This window comes from Pempheris klunzingeri, chromosome 9 (genome assembly GCF_042242105.1).
Source record: "Pempheris klunzingeri isolate RE-2024b chromosome 9, fPemKlu1.hap1, whole genome shotgun sequence".
Taxonomy (NCBI): domain Eukaryota; kingdom Metazoa; phylum Chordata; class Actinopteri; order Acropomatiformes; family Pempheridae; genus Pempheris; species Pempheris klunzingeri.
Genome location: NC_092020.1, coordinates 22318557 through 22341942, shown reverse-complemented (window position 1 = coordinate 22341942; position 23386 = coordinate 22318557). Strand labels below are relative to the sequence as shown.

General features: G+C 40.3%; 1 protein-coding gene across 1 annotated transcript; it reads left to right on the top strand.

Moving 5' to 3' along the window:
- The first annotated feature begins 210 nt into the window (after positions 1–210).
- tapt1a (transmembrane anterior posterior transformation 1a) lies at positions 211–21988 on the top strand. The gene is made up of 14 exons (XM_070837057.1): positions 211–407; positions 2663–2793; positions 4547–4665; positions 10007–10169; positions 10440–10575; positions 11073–11170; positions 11416–11485; positions 12465–12545; positions 13695–13804; positions 13941–14000; positions 14116–14184; positions 14397–14473; positions 15926–16095; positions 20331–21988. The coding sequence occupies exons 1-14, from the start codon at positions 218–220 to the stop codon at positions 20645–20647; spliced, it is 1791 nt and encodes a 596-aa protein (XP_070693158.1). The 5' UTR covers positions 211–217; the 3' UTR covers positions 20648–21988.
- Positions 21989–23386: the final 1398 nt, after the last annotated feature.

The following is a 23386-nucleotide window of genomic DNA, read 5'->3' as shown; positions in this document are numbered from 1 at the left end:
TGTGAATTTTTTTAAGATCTGATAAGATCATTAAAGTTGTTATGAGAGAAAAGGCAGAGTTGATGTCAGCGTGTGTCCTGATTTATTCATTTATTTCCAATAATCTTAATCTGAAATAATCGGTTGACTCTACCTGGTCACGCTCACCATTATGACGTAGTTTGTTATGACGTTACACGGGGCGACGCGGCGGCAGTGACGGCGGCCAAAGTTAAAGATGGCGGACCTGTCGGGGACCGAGCTGTCAGAGGAGAAAGAAGCAGAAATTGAGCTTAAGAAAAGACAGAAACGGCCGTGGGATGACTTGCACATGTCCGGTAAAATCGGTATAAATCCAGAACTACCGGAAACGTTGGGATTTTACGATATAAGCGCCGTCAGGAGGGAACAACGGGAGGTCTCGGCAGGTAAACGTTACTGACGTTACAGCTAGTAACTGTTAGTTAGCCTTGACGTGATATTGTTTCCTGACTGATTTTTGCAGCGACTTTATGAACACAGCAGTGGTTTTTAATATTTAAAGTTAGAAAATCCTCAGGAGTAAGTCGATGTATTATAAAAGCTGAGTCTTTTAACGCTTATTTCACGTTTACGTTACAGTCGGTCCTACGTTAGCTTGATTAACTAGCTAGTTAACTGTTGACTAGCTAGGTAAATGTGCTAACTGCTTGTACAAACAACTCTGCGACGAACTAGGTGTGTAAAACTAGCTTTGGATCTTGCTCTAATGTACTTATGGCTAAAGTTAGTTTGCAAGAGGCTGCATTAAGTGAAGTAAATTCAATAAGGAGTGATATATTCTAGTGTCTAAGCACAGATGTTTCACCCGTAGGTCTCTTAATTTGGCGTAACACCCACATTTGTGACCCATCGGAGTCACAGGCCCGATGACTTTCACCTTTTTATCACCTAAATCACAATTATCACAAGTCATAATAGCTGTAAACACCAAATGTGACCTATTTTTAGATGCAGAGAGTGTGGCCAGTTTGTATAGCTATGGTAGCAGAAACTTCAGTTTAAGCCTGAAACAAATAGTCAGTCGATCAATTAATCGAATACTCAAAGATCAAAGATGCCAAACACACACTGGTTCCAGGACTGTGGGTCGGATTAAACAAGACATTCGAGGATGCTTCTTTTGTGACACCTCACCTGTCAATATCTGGTCGTCCCTTTGTTGTTTTTCATGTCCTAACATCTCAGATTCAAAATCTCAATAACTGCAATTCTTCTGAGACTTTGGTTTAACAGCTGTTGGCATTATTTTTGGAGCCACACACAATCACATAGATCCTCATTTGACCCTGCAGATTGTGATTTTATTCAGTCAAGAACAAATACAGGCTACATCTGAGGTTACGTAAACACTACAGAATGAATATTTGACAGTAAAAAGTATAAATAATGCACAATCACGATTTATCATTTAAAATGTATTACAAGCTTCTTGGCCTTTGTGTATGTGACTGTTAACTCTCTTTGTAATCCAGGCATGCTTGTGGGTTTTAATCTGCTTGAATCTATGAGATATTTTCCGCTTCAACTCCATTAAGCCCCATCGTGTTTCAGCTCTTTGTGTGAGTTTAACGGCAAAACTGTTGCCATTTGTGCCAGCGTTGAACTGTCAGGTCATGTGATGTTTAATGTACAGTGAATTAATCTTTGTCCTCACTTTATGGAGCACAACATGTTTGACAGGTTCTCACAGGTTGAATTCAAGTGGAAATAATTTCAAGTTAGTTTGGGGGCATGTAGGGAAAAAAAAGAAAACGCCCTTTAGCTATAAAACAAGTTCCTTTTTCTTAATATTTGTTTTTTTGTATTTATTAACCTACTTCATAGCAAGAGATATTGTTTTATTCTAATTTGAAGAGTCTCAAGTTGTTCTTCTAATTATGAAAATGTCTTTCTTGAGGTTAAGATGCAGTTTTTGACAAGAACACTGACAGTGCTGTAACATGATATCGGTTATACAGCAGTCTCATTTGGAATCATTAGCCCACTGACACAAAGTTCTTTAGTTTCAGCTCCGCAAATGTGAACATTTCATAGATCAAGTGATTTCATTTATTCATTATAATCTCATTAATTAAAAAAACACAAAACGGCAGAAGCACAACAAGGAGATTGCACAGGTTAGATTAAAAAAAGAGAGGCTTACAAGAGGACTTTCACCTCAACAAGTGTTATAAGGAAATACAAAAGTAAACACACAAGTTAACACAGAATCAAAAAAACAGTTGTGTAATTTGTGAAATATATCAAAAATGAAAATGATCATTAGTTGCAGCCATATTGTCTCATCACATGTTGCCATAACAAGAAAGCAGAATTGAATCATTTTAAAGTTTATACCAAAGTTACAACACACTGCCACCATCACTTTACTTTCTCTACAGAGAATCCTTTTGACAAATCCTGCTGTACATCACTGAGAAGCTCCCTGTGCATGTTCAGCCATTATAAAGATGTATTAATGGTGCACTGAGTTAAAGATACTGTTAACCGCCCAGTTTTCAGCACTCACAGAAGGTTCCTTCTCTTTCACTTTGCAGCGGGACACTAAAAAGGTCGGAGCCCTCATTGTGTTCATAGCTATGGTTGTAATTGTTGCAGACAATAGCGTTGTGGTAACACTGGTGCTCTAATGTTGTTCCAGATCCGTCATTGACGCGCTTCATCGCCGCAGAGCTCACCAGAGGCTACTTCCTGGAGCACAATGAGGCAAAGTACACCGAGCGCAGAGAGAGGGTTTACACATGCATGCGTATTCCCAAGGAGCTGGAGAAGGTACGGCATCATACAAGTCCTGAACTCAGCTGCCCCCTTTCTCAATGTCAATCCCCTCAGAAAAAGGCACAGTCAGTGTCACTTACATACTAAGTTTTCATTTTTAAAACATCACTTTAGACCCAGTCAAACTCTATTTTTGACATCATGTAGACATTATATAGATTTTTAAAATCAATAATGGAAAGACTTATCAGTGAGAGAATTAGTTGCATCCTCACACAAACACATTTCCTTACACACACATTTTGTACTGATATGTGATGTAAACAATATTTTATGAAAACATTTTGCTGAGCCAATGTGTCTCTCCATCACCTGTATGTATTTGTTGTTCTTTTCATCTGCCACCAGGTGGCAGTGTAGAAACATGAGATGTGAATTCATCAGAATCACATGCTGCCTCTTCATTGGACTAAATCACATTCTTTACCCTGATACCTGGCAAAAACCAATAGATCCTTGTTCTAAAAAGCACAGGTTAAAGGGTATTTTTTTAGAGGCGTTTCAAACCTGGGCTTAAATTTGCTAAATTTGAGTTTGAAATGACTACAAAAAAAGTTTTGGAATCTGATTGTCTCAGCTGTTAAAACAGTTTTACCTCACACAACACAGAAGTTGCCAGTCTACATGCTTTGATTTGGGTATCACACAATAGCGCAAACAAGCGAACCAATCGAGGCTGCAGCCGAGCATCACGTTTTCTGTGAGGTAAATTTACTGTTTTTGTCAATGGAGTCTGGTGGCTTTGAACAGCTGTTTCTGGTTAAACTAAAATGGTCTTACAGGTCTGTCTCTGCAGCAATCTTCTCCATAATGTTGTCAGACACTTTAAATAACAATCTGCCCTTTTAGTGGACGTACTTTGATGGGCGTGGTTGCCTCAAGGATTAGCCAGTTTGTGGCTGCCAGTTGAAGTCAGAAGTTGTCTTTGACGGACACAAGTTATTAGATACAATTATGCATTAACATAGCACAATTAGGCCATTGAGCCAACCCAGTATGTGCCCATGTGGTCTTTGTATATTGTTTTTGGAGTTGAGTAGACCCTCTCTCTACAGAAATACATTCAAACAAGCAAGCCCATAGTAATGTAGCTGGCTTTGGCTTTCCTTGGGGGCAAAAGAGGAATGTGTGTAAACATACGAGACCTCAGTGACTTCACTATGTTAAGCAGACTAGCCAACTTCATCTCCACCAGACAAGGCCCTGAGAAAAGTCTCACAGAACCCACCAATGAGAGACAAACCCTCCCACCAGCTTCTACCGAAACGTACCTCAGTGCCTTCAAGTTGTAGGAGAAGGAGGACATCAGCTGGCTTCAGTTCACTACTCGTAACACATTCCTTTTAAAATGACAAGGAAATGGCTGTTTGTATGTGGGAGACTATGAAGGTATGAGTCTGCTGTGTAACTCGATTTAGGCCTAGTCTTGTTTTTAGTGTCACATGTGGTGGTTATTAGCTTTCGCCTGGCTTTTCTTCCAATGGAAAGGCAACAGAAAACATGTGATGTTCTCAGAAAACTATTGTGTATCCCTCCAGCTGATGCTTTTCTTCATCATCTTACTTTTTCATGTTGCACTTCTCTGTTTGACGCAGAGAAATCCTTATTAGTCATTCAAGATGATGAGTCGGTGTGGTTGCAGGGTATACAGTATCTGATCGCTGTGTGACTTGGAGGTTTTACTCACTGCTTATCGTTCACGCTGACAATCGTTTGACTTTGACGTGTTGCTGTGTGACTTTTCCAGCTGATGATCTTTGGCTTCTTCCTGTGTGTGGATGCCTTCCTGTACGTCTTCACCCTGCTGCCCCTCAGGGTGCTGCTGGCCGTACTCCGCCTCCTCACACTGCCATGCTGTGGCTTCAGGTCAGAGCCTAAACACACACTCTCCCTATAAATATATAAAACAAAACCACGTAATTACACCTGCATACCAAAAGTAAGTTGGAAATATAGATATCATCACACAGCAGAGGATAAGCCTGGACCTGTCACAATAATTACTTAATCGACTTATCGCAGTGTACAATAGATGAACACGATCTTGATCATTTTTCCGTGTTGCGTTTAAATGTGTGTTTGTTTACATAAGAATGTTGCCAACATTTTAGCCAACATTGTGCCAAAAGAAACGGCAGCAGTTTCCCCACCGTTATAAGACTTGGGTAAAGCGCCTAAGTGTTTTTTCACAGCTGAACGAACACAAAAACAACTATGCTGAGACACGTTTTGCTTTTCATTTCTGGTCACGCTGCTTCTCTCCCCTCGTCTGCTCTCTGTCCTCCACACACACACACACACACACACACACACACACACACACACACACACACACACACACACACACACACACACACACACACACACAGTGAACCAGGTGAAGTGAAGATAATGTGTTACTCGAGGCCAGGGCCGGTGGTGGCCCAGCAGAGCTCTGAAGCTGGCCCATCCGCTGCACAATGTCTCCCATTGCTGCAATGATGATGTAACACAGCCGCAGTTGATGTGGTGTCTAAGTATGTGCTTATATCCCACCCCCCTTTAAGAATTAAAAGTTCATGGGTTCTTTGAAAGGGTTTACTGGCATTATTGTGCTGTGACATTAACATCATATCATCTGTATAAAATGGTGTTAAAATGACAATAATATTGGTAATCGCAATTATTTCAGGGACAATATATCGTCCAGCAAAAGTAGTTATTGTGACAGGACTACATGAGGCACAAGCACAAATACACATTCAAACATTCAACATGTGCAGGGTCCATGTGTTTGTAAAAATGCTCTCAGTTGCAGCTCCATCTGTGTTTGGGAAGCAGTGAAGGGTAAAGACGCGATCACATCAGCATTTCAAGATTCACGTGATAATTTCACCTTGAGAGAGTGGGGGGGTGGGTGGGGGGTTAATTGTGCAATTTCTTGGTACATTTGTTTGTAGAACTCTATTCTACACACAATTTACTCACCAATGATGAATAATATTTATTCTTGCAAGGAATGTTTCTGTTGTTTCTCTCTCATGACATGGTCATGTGTAACTATTGGGGACAACATTTGACAGGAAATGTCCACATTCTCTGCATTAGAGAGGAATAATAGCACTTATTCACTGCAGCAATAATTCACCAGTTCATACCTTTTGTTTGTGTGTTTCCCTACAATTATTCAACAACAACATATGCTGTGTAGAGTTTTCTTCTTCCACATTGAACAAAATAGGCCCTCAAAGGTTTCTGTTTCACACATTGACCAAAATGTCAATAAAAAGTATGAAACACTGGCAGAGCAAAGCAGTGCAGAAAACCTACAGCTACATGTACCTGAATCCCCCTGATGGACGCTGCCCATCCTTCTGCCCGCCTCACCCCTCTGTCTGACTCTCCCCCTTGCTTTCCTCCCCCTGCAGGGCACGCACATGCCCCTACTGCAGAAGAAGCAGGTACGCTGCCTAAAGCTTCTCGAGGCTTCACAAATGTTATCACTGTCCTGAACTGGCCTCCACATCCATTCACCAGTTTCTCCTCATCTCCATTGTGTCTGATAATATACAGCTCGGCCCCCTCACGTCATGTTCCATTCTCCAAGCCAGAGCAGCCATGTCGGTTCCTCATAAGTGTTTTTGTTTTCTCACCCAGGGAAGGGAAGGTTTGCTGGGAGTGCATGCTCATTTTCATCACTACGTTGTTTGTCAGTGATACAGCTGCACGTGTAAACTGGAGGGCTGCCCACTGTACAGCTCCTCTGGAACAGTTTGGGGCTCATTTGTCTTATTTAAGAGCATCTATTCACAACTTGTTGAGGAAGGTAAAAACTCTGGTTGTTGACCTTCCTGGCACAGAAACCCCCAGCTGCTCTACAGAAGCAAAACAGCTTCTTTTCGGTTACAGGTTTGCTTTTCTAATATGGTTTTGTATCAGAAACAAAGCTTTCTCTTCTTCCTCTGGTGCAGAGTCTTAATGCCTGCTGGCAGGCTAATACAGAATGAATGGCACATGGTGATTGCTACGTGCAATGCAGCACAAAGCCGGCTGAAATCCAATATACGTAATATTCATGTGTGTTATGGAGATAATGCTTGTAGAATAGAGATAGCGAAGGCTGCTTTGCACAGGCTACACAACCAGCGGGCTGCAGCAGCTTTGCCTCCAGAGAGCCGTGTGTGAAGATGAGATGCATTAACACTTTTACCACCTGAATATCATAGCTACCGACACGTTTTTCATGGTGTAATAGTGTGTAGTATGGAATATTGTGTAGTGTAATATTGTTGATTAGAACTGAAAGAATGATCATTCAATTGGAAGATTGACAAAAAATTGACCAGCAACAATTTTGATTATTGATCGATCGTTTAACTCACTGATCAAGCACAAAATGTCAAACAGCCACTGGTTCCAGCCTGTCAAATATGAGGATATGCTGCTTTTCCATTTCATGTCATTGTAAAATAAGTATCTTTAGGTTCTGGACTGGATCGCATTGGGCTATAGGAACCTAAGTCTTTCATAGATTAAACAATTATTCAGTTAATTTAAAAAACTAATAGATTAATTGATAATAGCAATAGTTGAATTTTACATGAATGACTTCAAAACCAACCACTGGATGGAGCCAGTGTCATTGGGGCACCTCCCTGATATTGGTTAGGAGCCCATTTTGCAGTTTTATCTGACTCTGAATCAATTGTCATATGTGAGATACTTTTATAAGTTTACCTCATCAATGTGTTCAAACTAAACCCAACCATCGTTTGGTTATGAAGGCAGTCATTTTCTTTTGTGTTTTGGACAAAAACAGCCCAGATGTTCATGTCATCCTGTTCTCTTCACAGCTTCGTTCTCAGCTGCACACACATTCAGAAGGCAGTGAGACGCTGAGACACTTGATAAAGCTAATTTACACATCCCTCTGAACTTTTTTTTTCCTCTCTCAGTTTGGAGTCTGCTTCTAAAATAATTCAAATCTGTACACCCTCCTCTTCCCCTATTTTTTTCTTCTCCTCTCTCATGTTTTAAAAATGTGTAAGGGGTGAAAAGTACCCCTGTTGCGATGCAAGATAAATCAACAGCTGCTAAAGTTAATTAAGGTAATGGTGACTGTTAGAGTAGCTCATTGTTGTCCTGCCATGTGCAGTAGTCAGTTAGTCTAGTATTATTGTGCGTGGTTTATGGTGGTTTAGTATTTAGTGAATTTTTAAATTGTTGCTTATGCATAGTGAGTGTGTTTACCTACAGTAGGTTTTGGTCAGCATGCCACATTTGGAGAAGCAGGCAAGAGTCCCAGTACAGCTAAGCAATGTACTGCTGTGGACAGAGGTCATCAGAAAGCCACTGGAAAAAAAACCCACCTAAAAAAATCGCAATGCTATATTGGGAATATTTCCATTGCTTTACATTGATGTCAGTCTCTGATGGGGTTCTCCATTGTCTCCATTGTTCTCCAAGACTCCATTGACAAAAACAGTAATTCTCCTCACAGACCACAGTAACACAGGAGTTAGCTGATCTACCGCTGCCTTAATCAATTAACTAACACATTAGTTCCGATATTCAGATCCAAACTAGCCATTTAAAACACCAAAGTCACTCAATAACACACTGAGCTAACAGATCTAGGCGGTGGTAGACCTCCAACTTCTGCGTTCTCTGAGGTAAAATTATTGGTTGTGTCTATGGAGTCTGGCAGCTCTGAAGCGAACAACGAAAAAGAGAGAATGGCTTCGGGTCTTCATCAGAAAGGGCTGTCTGATGCCAATGTAAAATGATGAAAACATTCTAAAAGATAAACTTTATGGCTAAAAAATGTTTGGCTGCTACCCACATCCAAAGTAGTGCATTTCTTAGAGTGTGTGCCGGGACTCCTGTCTGCTCCTCTAAAGTGGCGGTGTATTGACTGCAATCTGCTATAACTATTACAATGACTGGATAATTTGAACTATTGGCTGTTATTGAGAGCAATGAGAGAGCAGTGAGACTGTTGCCTTTGTAACTGCCAGATGTAGCTGTATTATGTTTGACAACCACAAGATAGTGAATATTTAATTTGAGGTTTATGGTCAGTAGATGAGATGTATTTTCTTGCTGCAGTTAGTGGTGGTTTACATATAGGCATATAGACGAGACTCAGCTAACATGTAAAAAATGCAGGATGTCTTAGAGTTAAGCTCTCTCTCTGGCGCTGCTCGGTTATCCGTATCATAGTAAATACTAAAGAAGCAGTCCTATGGATTTGTCAGCCTTCCTTTTAACATGCTCCCAGGCTGCCACTGCCAGCTATTGCTATTAATTATGAAAGCTGCACGTTTTAAACATGTTCTTACCATTTTAAGGACCGTTTTGCTGGTCTCGTGGTATGTGACAGCTTAGCATGTGTTTTATTCCGTTGCAAACATTTCTGTCCAAAATGCTGCATCCATTTTGGTAATAAAAATTGAAATATTTCGATGAAGATAGCTGTTCAAAGACACGCATGATTTGTTTTTGTTTGTGTAGTCTGTTTGGTAGATAAGAACCACAAAGATTTAATCTTATGAGAGCAGAAGCACGGAACAGAATCTGAAAAATATTACAAGGAGATAAATGTCATTATTGAGATGAGAGTTTTAGCTTTAATATATCATATTGTGTTTTTTTTGTTTTATCACTACTTCTTGTCTTTCATATGGAGGATATCTCATTTTGAACAGAAATTTATTATTTACCAGTGTATGTGTTGTCCTACTGTATTTTTTCAAATGGTGTGAATAGCAGAGATCTTTTAGAGCCCCCGTAACAAGCAGTAGTCAGTAATGTTTTCATCTGCTATGGCAAGGAATCAGACCTCTGTTCCCCCTTCAGTGTGCTCCAGTAGATCTCTGTATAGATGATGCCAAGCGTAGAAGAAATGCGTGTGTAAATGCTTTAAATCATTCATTCATGGTCATCCTTGTATGTGGCGAAAATGTGTGTTTGTTGGCATATATGTATGCCAACAAACACACATTTATATCTGTGTATAAACACATTTAATTGTTCCCTCGGATGATATAATGAGGTTATTGTGTTTGCATGTTACGTTTATGCACTACTTATGAATATATTGCACTTTGTCCGCATGCCAGTATGCATTCAGAAATGAGAAAATGTTGGTTAAATGTGTTTCTAACTCCAATACAGATACTATAAGTTGATCTTTCTGTGTGTTTTGTGTGTGTGTGTGTGCGGTCAGTGGGTCTCGACTACTGCAGCCAGCGCAGGTGTGTGACATGTTGAAGGGCCTGATACTGGTGCTGTGCTTCTCCATGATGCACTACGTTGATTACTCCATGATGTACCACCTGATCAGAGGACAGTCTGTCATCAAACTCTACCTCATCTACAACATGTTGGAGGTACCGCACATTTTATACACTCACATGTGTCAGTGGGTAGTAAAATAACGTCAATTAACGCAGATTGGTGCTTTAGTCAAAAATATTTGTCCCTCAGATCCCTCGTATTACTGGTTCAATGCTAAAAACTAACTAGCAAAACACATAATAGCAAGAGGCAGTCATGTAGGTAAGATGGGGCAAGGAGGAAAAAGTTCAGCTGAGGAACTGAACCAAACTTCTGGTTGAAATATGTACCATAATTAATTCATGAATTTGTTCCTCTGTAAGGTGGCTGACCGCCTCTTCTCCTCCTTTGGTCAAGACATCCTGGATGCACTCTACTGGACGGCCACAGAACCCAAAGAAAGGAAAAGAGACAACATCGGAGTCATCCCTCACTTCTTCATGGCCGTCTTTTATGTCTGTATCCTTCTTATCCAAATCCACGATTATATATAGATATATAGGTGTTTTTAAGTCTTAGCAAACAAAGGTTCTTTCCTCGCTGTCTTCTGTGACGTATGAGGCCTGTAAGTGCTAAGACTTGGCTGACAGACACTAGAATGAAATTTGTGTTGATTTTCCTTCAACAAGAATTTGAATATATTGTGTTCCTGATCTTACAGTATATCCTTTAGTCATGCATTCCAAATTTATATTGATCTTAGATTTAAATTACTTTCACTGTATATTCGAATCATTTAGCTGCTGCTGTTATTTTACTGTACAGTGACCTTCAAGTGAAGGAGCACGGCAGAGACTCAGTGAAATGTCAAAAGAACAGATGATGTGTTTTCAGGCAGTGAACTTGTGGTTTTCAGTAGAAGGTGGTCTGTCAAACTAACTAAGATGTAAAGGAGTGGTTTTTCGTTGCCAAAATGATTTTTACACCAGTTGTTGTCCTGAGTGGCTGTTGGTCAGTCCTCCATGCCATCCTCATCATGGTCCAGGCCTCCACTCTCAACGTCGCCTTCAACTCACACAACAAGTCCCTGCTCACCATCATGATGTCCAACAACGTCAGTGCACGCACGCACACACACACACACACACCTTCACAACCACACATAAAACGCAACAATCAGCTGGATGTGATTGTTTAAGCAGCTCCTCTCTTCCTCAAACTAAATAAAACCACATTTATTTAAATACTTTGTATGCCAATGTGTCCCAGAGAAATTAAACTTTGTATATTGATGATGAAATGTTACTGTCACCGCTGCAACAATATAGTGTTGTTGTTTTTCTGTTGTCTCAAACACAGTTTGTGGAGATCAAAGGAAGTGTGTTCAAGAAATTTGAGAAGAACAACTTATTCCAAATGTCCAACAGTGGTGAGATATTCATTGTCATATTGTCATGCATTTATTACATTATTTTAAGCAGTGAAAGGACCAAGAGAACCAAGAACATACTCTTATAGTTTAATTAAAAAAAAACATTAATACTATATTTTTTCCAGAACTTGTGAAATTATTGCATTTTGTATTGTTTCCTATGAGACGTTATCAGTCTGCATACATTTAGACTTATAAAATTAAATGTTATTAAATATTCATAGACTGAATATCTCAGTCTCCGAGATCTTTGACTATCTTTTGCTCCATGAGCCCAGTGAGATGTATGACTAACATCTACTCAACAAGAGTAAAACGTTCAGCATCAAACTGTAATAGAAAAAACATTCAAAGCAGTGAACAATCCCTCAGTAAAAGGCTTAATTTCTCTTAATTACATACAATCCTTTTAAGAATCTATTTAATTTGCTTTGATAATCAGAATACAGAGATATTAAAAAGCATTGTCCTTTGTGTATTTTTATCTCAGTCACACTCATTGTTTTGTAATGACAGCAGAGGACAATAAGCCTTAATCAGCTGCCATTTCGCTGTTAATCTTGGAAGATTTCCTATTTGTGGAGCTGAGCACTGTCCTAAATAGCTGGGTGTTATCAGCACAGATGATGACGTGCTGAACATTTACAGCTGGGACTTTAATTTATAGTCGACGGATCTTTCTATCATGTAGTACTGCAGTAAGACTAAATGCCACAGTAACTGACGTGCTGCTATAATGCTACAGTGAATTATTTCAGACTTTTCTTTTAGCACCACACAGTAAACCTGACAGATCTGACTCATTCAAAACCCTCTCTCACACCTTTAACGCCAGCTGCTTAAACACGTAACTGCACTACCAGAATACCAAATGTGGATGACAGTGACGTTACTGCTACTGTCGTGTCGCAAGTGTTGATGCTTCTTCTCAAAGTTTAGAGATTATAATAACAAATTACTTCATTTGATCCTGCAGATATCAAGGAGCGGTTCACCAGCTACGTTCTCTTGCTCATTGTCTGCCTCAGGAATATGGAGCAGTTCGCATGGAACCCAGGTAAATATCTGTTTTTCCCTTCAAGTGTAATATAACAGATGGCAGATACAGTTTTTGAGAACTCATGACATGTTAAAAGTTAAAGGTACAAGGGACAGTACTTGTCATGGTAAAAATCCAGAAAAAATCTGCTGAACAGCTCCTTCCTGCTGTTTTGGTTTTGTTTGACCCACTGCTACACCTTGGGGAGTTTTCTTACCCCACAAACCTCAGTGAATGCGACAGAGCCGAGTGACAGATGAGAGCTGGGCGTCTCTGTATGACAGCTCTCTGAAAGCAGTCAGCTCCTTCTGCCAGTCTCAAAGCCAGACGCACAGTAGATGACAGACGTGGCCTGTCAGCTGAAATCATAACACTGATGTGCTAATACCAGCAGAGCTACAGCCTTCTGTCGCTAAAGCAGTACACAAATCACAAGTTCCCAGTAATTTACTTTTCTCTCTGCCTGCACTTGTTTACATTCTACAGAACCAAAGCACTTGCTCTCAGCTAATTACCTGCTAAACATTTTGTCATAGTTGAAATGGATGGAATGAGAGCCAAAGCCGTTTTGCTCTTTAAGTATTTAAGCAATTTATACAAGTGTAGCAACATGTTGTAAAATATTAGTTATAATCTCCATTGCGCTGGTAAAGAAGTATTTGCACAAAGCATTTGTAAACTGTATTCAATTGTGTGAGTTTTTATACTACTTAAATCTGCATTAATCAATGTATTTGAATTAACTTATAAGATTGCGGTTGATTGTAGGAACGAAACTGACAGTTATCACCAGATTCTACCATTCCCTTCAGTTTAGACATATTTATTTATTTTTTTGTTTTTTTGGCCCGTAGTGTCTCTCAGCCACATGAGTCCCTCAGTAGTTGGCTACTAAAACAGCTACAAGGACAGTGAATTTTGCTCACCATTGCTTTGTGTGCTGGATGTGTAACAAAGTGTCAAATCTTCTGACTTTCTGTTCTCTAATTCGCTAATATTGCCAAAACCTGAAGTGTCAACACACTGAATCCTTAATCTTAACGCCTCATCAGTTGGCAGTGAGCCAACTTCGGTTCCAAAGATATTTTAACTCCTGCTGTCGCAACTTTCTCATTACAAACAAGGTTAAAAATTGATTATGTGTACGTGTCATTTTTGTCCTCCCAGACCACCTGTGGGTGCTGTTCCCTGATGTTTTTATGGTCGTCACCTCTGAAGTTGCTGTTGACATCATCAAACACGCTTTCATCACCAAGTTCAACGACATCACTGCAGATGTACGGACCAAAACCTGCTATTCATTACCTCTAAAATAGTCTCCGTTATTCTCCAGCTAGCGGCTTGTCACACGCAATATGTATATTATACCATATGTGCTCCCACAGTCCATAATTGTTCTCGTCTCTTTCCCAGGTGTACAGTGAATACAGAGCCAGTTTGGCATTCGATCTCGTCAGCAGTCGACAGAAGAATGTAAGAAGCCGTCTCTTTTGTCTCATTTTACTTACAAAACCAGCATTGAACCTACGCAGCTAATCAATGCAGTTTTGTTGAGTGCAGTAATCTGTGTTTGTCCGTCACTGTGTAGGCTTGTACAGACTACAGTGACTCAGTGGCCCGGAGGATGGGCTTCATCCCTCTGCCTTTGGCTGTTCTGGTAAGAGACGCTGCACTCTGTTGCTATTCAGGCAATAAGTATCAGAGGAGAGTTGGGCATTGGCACAAGAACATTAACCTGAACTTCCTACAAACTTGTACTTGATGCCACAAGCTTAGAATAAGTAACTGCCTGATGGATCTCACATTTGTTTAAATTCATCATATTTTCCAAGTCAGTTCCATTTATTCTCCTTTTTAATGTTTTAACAGCTTATCCGAGTGGTAATGAGTTCAGTGAAAGTGCAGGGAGCACTTTCATACACCTGTGTGTTCCTCTTTTATCTCGGGTAAGTCTATTAAAGTTGCACTGTTGTCTTTAATAATACTACTGCTGTGACTTGATTTTTTTTATAGATTGCCCTGCCCAGCATACAAAATGTTCAGAGCTTTTAAGCCTTATAATGCTGTACTTGTTACACTGCACGTGGCATTTTTCAATTTACATATGCTGCATATATTTTAATCTTTGGTTGTCTGAGTTGTTCGTGCCCATTAATCTGGTGATAAGATGTGTTTTTAGGCCATTGCTCTTTTTGCGGAAGTACAGGCTTAAATCATCAAATATGAAGTCTAAGTCTATATTTTTTTATTTTTACATAATTATGATTTATTTGGTTTTATATCAGTGAATATTTAAATGTTTACATTTTCTTTTTTTGATAGTGTGCCTCTCACAAGCACACATGCTCCTCTGATATCCTACACACAAACATGCTTGCAGTGTCTCTTGAACACTAACACATGCAGGCACCGTCATAAACACGGAGTCAGATCTAGAGACACACACAGTTACATAAGCATTAACACTGTGCCCTCATGTTCTGCCTGTGCTGAGCTGCTGATTGCCTCGCTCACTCTCATTTGCCGGATCCCATTGGGTTCGTACCATTGAAGAGTTTCCCTCAGGGTGAAGAATACAATGTTGTCATCTCTAGTGCCATCTCTGGCCTTCCCCACCCCCTGATTTAAAAATAGCTCGTGCTTGAACAGACCGCTGTGACTTGGTAAAGATTCAGCAATGCTGAGTCTCTCAGTCTGAAACGCACTGTCACAGCGAGCAGTGGTCCACAGACCCAAATGTGTCCGTCCCTGTCTCATCACATTGTCAAGGGCTGGGCCTTATAGCAAAGCCCGGAAACACAGAAGGATGGTACACATCAACATCCTGGTGTCAGTGGTGGGATGTGAACAGTGGCGATCGAAACCAGATGGTAGAGGAGTTCCATTATCGCTGTGGCCCAGCTCAAGACAGTACTGTGATGACTCTGCAGTAACAGCAAGAAAGATTGGTTATGACTAAAATGATGATCATCATTATTTTTCTATATATTTCCCCCAAATCTGCAGTTCATCTTGGTGCTCGATCCATCAACCAAATTGTTGAAAAAGCTAAAATGAAATGAAAAAAGAACTAATATATTGGCTTCCATAAGCAATAACAAGTATGCAAATATGTAATGTTTTAACCCAGTCAGCTAATATTCTGTGATTATTGTTTTTACAAATTAAAGCTGCCATCAACAAATAAGCGAGTAGCCGTACATCAGAGCTCAAAATGTTTTTGTTTATTTGCACACATAATACATTGTCAGCAAAAACTTATAATCAATTTATTCAGCCAGCAAAGTCAGTTTTAACAGTAGATGACTGTAGTGTTTGAAGACAGGAAAAGAGTTTTTGATTCACTTTTACCAAACACTGAGTCATAAATGGACCTCTCTAAACTTCTTCCTCTGTAGGCTGGTTTCACTTAAAGTGTTGAACAGTATTGTGCTGCTGGGGAAGTCCTGTGTTTACATCAAGAGGGCCAACATGGAGGAAAAACTGTTTGAGAGGCCGACCACCACTTCATCCTCCACCGGGAAGACCCCGAGCAAAGCGGACCAGGACCGATGTCCAACACCTTCAGGTAAACCATCACTACCAATAATCTAGTAAACCTCATGAACAACTTTTTTAAAAAAGCTGTACGTTTATACACAGGTTAGGTTTCTTTAAATTTAAGACCAACGCTAGGTTCTGATGTGCTTCCCAAAAATCTGAAATGTGCCTCACAAAAAACACATCTGTTGAATTACCTGGTTAAATAACTCTCATGGCCGTGAATACAAAACCTCAAATCAGCTATTTTTGATGAATACGTTTTTAACCCTTTTTATTGTGCACTCATATCTTCAGCATGAAAGGTCATCATACAGTGTGAACCCAACAGTTTTCATTTTGGATATAAATATTGAAAATGCATCATAGACTTGAAAATAATTTCAAATTACTTTACAAGCAATGGAAGTTGCATCCTATTTTGGAAATATGAAAAGTCAGGACCTGAGAGAGCATCCTCGTGGTTCTCAGGAATAGATATCCAGTAAATTAGACATCCTGGGATTTATTCTTTGCTATGAATAAGTGCATGTAGCTCTCTGCCTCCCACTGACTTGCTGATCTTTCTCTGACATAACACATCTTATAAATAAACATATGAATGTCTTTTAAAATGATTTTTAAAAACAGATGCGCAAAGGAAACAAAGCACTGTTCTTGTTTATATCTCACACTAATGTGGGTCTTATTATATATAATAAAGTCCTTTGAATGCTCATCAAACCCACCCCGCCTTAAAGAAGAATCAAGTTCGATTGATTAACAGTTTTTAGACATTTGGCCAACACTTTAATTTACATCTTTAGGCCTTTACCTGACGCTTACATCCAGACAGATCTGTCAGCAGGTAGGAGCTCCGCGTCAAGCTTCAGGCGTTTGATGGACACATCCATTGTGTGGTGATGCAGAAATCAAACCTGTGACCTTTTAGCTGTGTCTACCTGAATATCAGGCTGGAGCTTATCAGATGTTTAGTTTGATTCCAAAACATTTACAGGTTGAAACAAATCAGTGTTCCTTAAAATTCTTCTTTTGGACATTTTCGTTTATATTCCAAAAGCAAATTCTTTAAATTCTTCTGTGTGTGTGCAAATAACCACTAAACTGGCACGGATCACTAGAAAAACACAAAAATATTCCATTTACAATCATATTAAACAAAAAAAAAAGCAGAAAATCTTCATGCCCTCAAAAAAATTTGAGGGCATGAAACTAGCAAACCTCCACCATTTTGACTAATCGATTCATCTCCTACTTTGTGTCAAATCATTTAGAAAATAACATTTCAACATTGAAATATTTACATCTGAAATTTTCTCCTTTAAATCCATGTAAATATCTCGATGAACTGTTAAACAGCCCTTGTATCCAACACACACACACACACAATCAGACACACAGATTTGGAGGTGGCAGTATCGCCCTGTCATCCGCAGCCAAATCCCTGCAGATCTTTTCTCCCGTGTGCCACAGACCCGCCTGCTGCGCTGAGCTGAGAGCTTTAAAATGACAAAGATCCTGATGGTGCATCATGTCATATCAAACATCAAAGCTCCCACCAGCGCTTGTGTTTCAAACGAATCTGTTTTTTTAGAAATCAGCAGCTACAAGGCTTGAGGCGCCACGCTGCACCATATAGAATATAATAATAATCACTTTGAGGTTGTGGGATACTAATGTGAGTCTTTCTTTCTGCTTCCCACACATTTAGCTGCTGGGATTTGAACCGGCGACCTCACATGCCATGCTCACTTTTCTAACATTAAACTACTTTGGTCCGTGCCTCGAGCTTCACCTGCTGCTCCAGTGGATTCACTGCACAATTATGTTCATCTGCATGTCTTTGTCTTAATAATGATCTGTATTCACATAACACTAGATATGCCATCTGTCTATACTGCATGTTTTTGTCCAGAGGGCAGAAATGGGTAATGAGCGGTTTCTCCGAAGCCATTTCAAGCCCCATATGGTGGTTAAGTTTTATCAAAGCTCACATATCTTCCAGAGAAGAAGTGGGGAGCTCTGCGCTCGTGCAGTATGTGACTGGAATAACATTTCTCCGGAATCTTTTGTAATGTAGACCCTAAAGGACTCAACACAACACAGATCATTTACACATGTAAATGAGAAAACCAGACAGAAAGGACTGTAATTACAAACTAACTAAATAACAAACAGTTTAAATAACGAAGAACCTCTGCTGACAAACGTAACGTTGTACAGAAACCTGCATTCATTTATTTCTTTTGTTCACTAAAGCAAGCAACGAAGAAATATCTGCATGATACTGAATTATAAAATGTAAATATTTAACATGTTAGTGAAGAGTTGCCTATTTAAGTTTTCCGCAGTACACATTAGTATTTATGACGGCACTTTTCTGGAAACTTATGTCATTTTATCTCTGTTTAGATCTTCATTAACTCCTGAGAAACAAAGCGGCTCGTTAGCTGCTTCATGCTCCGCTGGCTGACGTCTGCCTGGTTTGTGCAGACTTTAAACACAACATAAGAGGCGCGGGGCCGAGAACAAAACGAGAGCACTGGGTGTTTGTTTCATCCCATGTGGTACAGTGTGCCAAAGTTGAAGACGAGCGATGCAGGTTCGGGGGATGCTTTACAGCATCCCGACAAAATACTTTGCGTCCCAGTTTTTTTTTTTTTGCTTTCTTTTGGCTAGTTTGACGTCTTCTGTGAGGGCTTCTATGATGTTGACCAACAGGAACATGGAGCGCTGTTTTGTGCACGATCGCTAACACGATAAAGCAGATTAGGGATGATGATGATGATGATGTTGTTGTAGTTGTTGTTGTGGCCTATTATGTTGTTACTACTACCTACGGACAGAACAAATTCAGAGGGACTGCATGCTATAATTGGCCATGGGTCTAACATGTAGTCTACCATGTCGCTCTAGAAGAATGTCTGACTCTATGATCTGACAAAGTGGCTCTCAACATCTGGTCCTTCATTAGCAAATGAATCAAAGAAACTGAAGCAAAGACAGATCTAATGGGAACAGTGAGAGATGTGTGCACTTGTTTATTTATTGACTATGAACAGGCATGCCTTATTATGAATTCCTCCCTGATTCACCACTGAATTATTCAGGCAGAACTGAAGGTAATACAACACTAAACCCTGATATTTTCTAATATTCAGTTGGTCTACTACGTCTGTCTTCGCGGCCTCGATGAGATCTGAAGTTCGTCGTAACGCCTTACTCAAACACACTATATGCTCCCTGGGTTGCAGTAGTTCTTTACAGTAAAGTGTCGGTTCAGCTCTGTCTACAGTAAGAATTAGGGTTTGTTGTAGCCATATAGCCCGGGGCTAGCCGGCTGTCTCTGCGGACGGCCTTGTTAATATCCAATGCTGCTTCACTCAATTCTCTGTAATATGATGAATTATTCTGTTTGGTTGATTTTTCCTAATGTGATCCTCTGTGTGCTCAAAGTTATAAGGCTTTGCAGTGTTTTCTTTTAACATAATGCAGCAGAGTTGTGATAAGAACCAACTGCACTTCTTCATGTTCCATGTCAGCTTTCTTTTCTGGCTACGTTTCATTATTCTCCGGTGGAGCTGCTTTGAAACTGAGCAGTCAGGTGGGTGTACGTTGGCTGGTTTGTGGTCCGGGCTGGTTGACTCACTCAAGCCACAACACCTTCGCTTCTTCTGTTGCAGGCTGCTCTGAGACGGCACATCACCCTTTCCTGTACTGTATCTTCTTCCTCTCACTTCTCTGTTCTGTTTCTGTTCTGACTGTCATTCAGGAGTCCTCATCAGTCTTAAATGAAACTATCTAACTGCATCAAGACAGTTGGCAGCTGTGTGTCTTTATAATTAAGTTGTTTAAGTCAAATATATCCATATGGTGACCACGAGACACGCTAGGTCGAGCCATTACCCTTGTTTCCAGTCTTTATGCTAAGCTAAGCTAATGGCCTCCTGGCTCTAGCTCCAAGATCAATCTTGTCATCTAACTTAAGACAGGAAAGCAAGTAAGTGTATGTCCCAAATATTCCTTTAACTGTTATTTTACTTCAGCCTTTTGTCTCATGTTTCAAGAATACATGTTTAGTACGTCTTATGTTTTACACGTGTAACTATAGCGATTCACTCAAAGCTGTGTATTCAGAGCAGCAGCAGCAGCTTCAGGTCTTTTAGCCACACCACCCGGTGAATTCACTGGGCAACCTAAGATTCACTCATCCATGTTATCTCTCTGTCATGAACTTACATTTTTCCCCACAATTCTTTACAGGTGAGTCCAAGGTGGAGCAGATCCCTGCCACTTCCTGCAGCCCACCGTCGTCTTCCTCCTCCACCTCCCCCTCTTCCGTGACCACCCAGCCGACTCCCAGGACGGACTTGTTTCCTACCCAGCCCACTAATGCCTCTCCTGCTGCTCCAACTAGCCGTCCCACAACTCCAACGCCTGAAGCCGAACAGCCTACACCTCCGCTCTCCAAAGAAGAGGAGGGCGAGGCACAAGGAGCCTCTGAACTGAAGCACAGGACTCCCAAAAAAGACCTGCTGGAGATCGACCGCTTCACCATCTGTGGTAACCGCATCGACTGACCAGCGGCAGCTGCTGATGTAGCGATTAACCACTCAGGAAAGACGGAGAGCAAAGCACACTTCAGCCTGACTCTCCTGGCCAACAGCAGCAGGAAGCTGAATATTTATTAAAAACAGTGGCAATACAGTAAGTTATTATGGACATGGACCCTCTGCGTCAGACAAACCTGCTGTTGTTGAAGCCTGAAGTTTGTTGAAGAAAACTTCTGCTGATTAACAGCAGGAGACAAAAATTTGTGACTGCGGCAGCCCAATCGTCAGGATAAACTGTCATGTTAGTGCGTGTGTGTGTGTGTGTGTGTGAGAGAGAAAGTGTTAGGATGGTTCAGTATTTAGAGTGTGGGTGTGAGTGTGTGAGTGTGAAACAGCGTGTGTGAGCATGAGAGCACACAAGCACTTCCCGTCTGACCAGCACTGGGACCAGAAGGAGAGACATTTCTCAGACAAACTTCCAAACTCCTGCATTGAGGGAAACACCTGAATTGTGTTTCTTCACTTCAAGTGTTTCCTTTCCCCCCTCAAGAACAGCCGAGCCTTTATAATCAGACGCCGAGTTTACTTCATCAGTTCTGCTGAGAAATTCACATGTGGAGATGCCTGAAAAATGAAAAGTCCTCTAAGAGGTTTAGGGTCATGACCCACTCAAGGCGTCAGAAGGTAAATCTGGTGACTTAAAAAGCCAAAAAAGAAAAACATATATATTTATGCTACACTAAGTGATGTTTACGCAGACTGTTCTCTAATGTTAATCCTGTTTGTTGTGAATTACTGCATAGTGTTACATTTTCGGGTCGCTGAAACACACTCCAATGAAACAGAAAACAGACGACTTTCTGTCGGAACTGGTCGCAAACTGTGCACACACAGCTGGTAACAAGGAGTCACACATAGATATTATCAGCGCGCGACTGCTTACAGATGCGTTTGCCAACCTTTTAAAAAAGAAAAATAGGGCACTCCGTTAACTGCTCAGTCCATAAGTCCGCACCCGAGTGAGACTACGGTAGCGAGAGCTCCATAGTGAAGCATCGCTTTGTTTTGCAGCATCATTTGACGGAGTTATGAATGTGACTCAGAACAGTGACTTTTAATTAGAGCCTTAAGTAGAGCATTTTGTTTACACAGCCAACAGATAAAGTCATCTGCAGCCCACACTGCGCCTTCAGCAACTCGAGGACCTTTCATTAAAGCATTCAGTCAGCACACGACATTAACAGAAGCTACTGGTCAAATGCTGCTGACACTAAATCTGCTGCTTCTGCCAGCCGCTCACACAGCCCGACATCTTTCAGGTCCAATAAGAACAATGAAAAAAGAAAACTTGTAGTAGGAAAATGCTGATGGACGCTGAAGATAATCTTAATATTTCTCTTGCTAGTGTATTAGGCAACAGATAATTATCTGAAAATCATTTATCTCTAAAATACAGATAAATCAATAGAAACGTGTCGTCGCTTCAGTCCAAGGATTAATATAACGCATCTTTCACCGTCATTGCATTACAAAAATAATATTTAATTTTTCATTCATTTGTGGTCTTGGGGATGTTTGCACTGTTGGACCGTATTGTCTTAAGTACGATGGGTCACGTTTCTCATTCGACTCTCAAGTAATGTTCTAATGTTTACATCTTAGAAAATAGAAGCAATATTTCCACAACAAAATGCCTTTTTTTGCATGTGTGTTTTACATTTTGTGGCTGCCATCGTAAACATTGTTTGCTATGATATGAACTTGTCTTTTATTGCAATGAAAAAACAAACAAATCTATAAATACAATATATAATAATATAAGAGACCAGTTGTAACATCAAGCTTTCATTTGTTGACTATGTATGTAACCGAGTGTAATCCAAATATAATATATTATTCCTACATTTATATGAGAGTTTTATAATTCAAAAAGTTCATAAAGTTTCAGCAGCCAAATATTTAATTTGTGCCAGAACTCAATGACTTCTGCTATCTGATCCAAATTGGTTCAGCTCAATGAATAATGGTACGTTATGTCGCACTTTATGCTTCCTGCCATCTTTATGAGGTTAAACATTTTAACGGAGGTGTTCTGAAGCTGCAGCTGAGCGGTTTTAGCAGAACTATACAGACAAATACATGACGTGATCGGTAGAAGAGGTGATTATTAGGGTTACTGTTAAATCAAACTACATGCAGATAAGTTTTAAAATGATCTACTTCTCTTTTAGTTAAATTTCCTCTTTCGGCTACAATCTTCACTCTTAATTTATTTTGTTTAAAAGGTACCTTCAGTAATATCACACAGCTATGTTTAAATTTACTTTGGCAGAAGTGTCATGATGTAAAGTGGAGCCTCAAATGTGACTTTGAGCAGAAAGAAGATGTACATAATGTAAACGCATATCAGCATTCATTTGATTCTGTTTTGGGGAAACAAGGTTCTTTCTAATGTTCATTACCATTGTAATAAGGAAGATAGTTCTATTTTTGGAGCTGACAGTTGTGATATGATATTTTAGGAGCATGAAATCCGACTCTCCTCAGTCCTTCTTGTGGTTTCTGTCAAATGTCTCGTCTCCGGCGGCCTGAGCTCAGTCTCGTTGTGGTCGGCCAGGCTCAGGGCGTCTCCGCTGTCGACCTGAACCGGACTGAACCACAGCTGGACCCAGCTGGGCTCAACCGGGCCAACGGAGGTGAGGCAGAAGTGTTCTTATGCAAGCTGCGATGGTCCAGTACACTGCCTGCTTTGTTTCATCAGTTTGG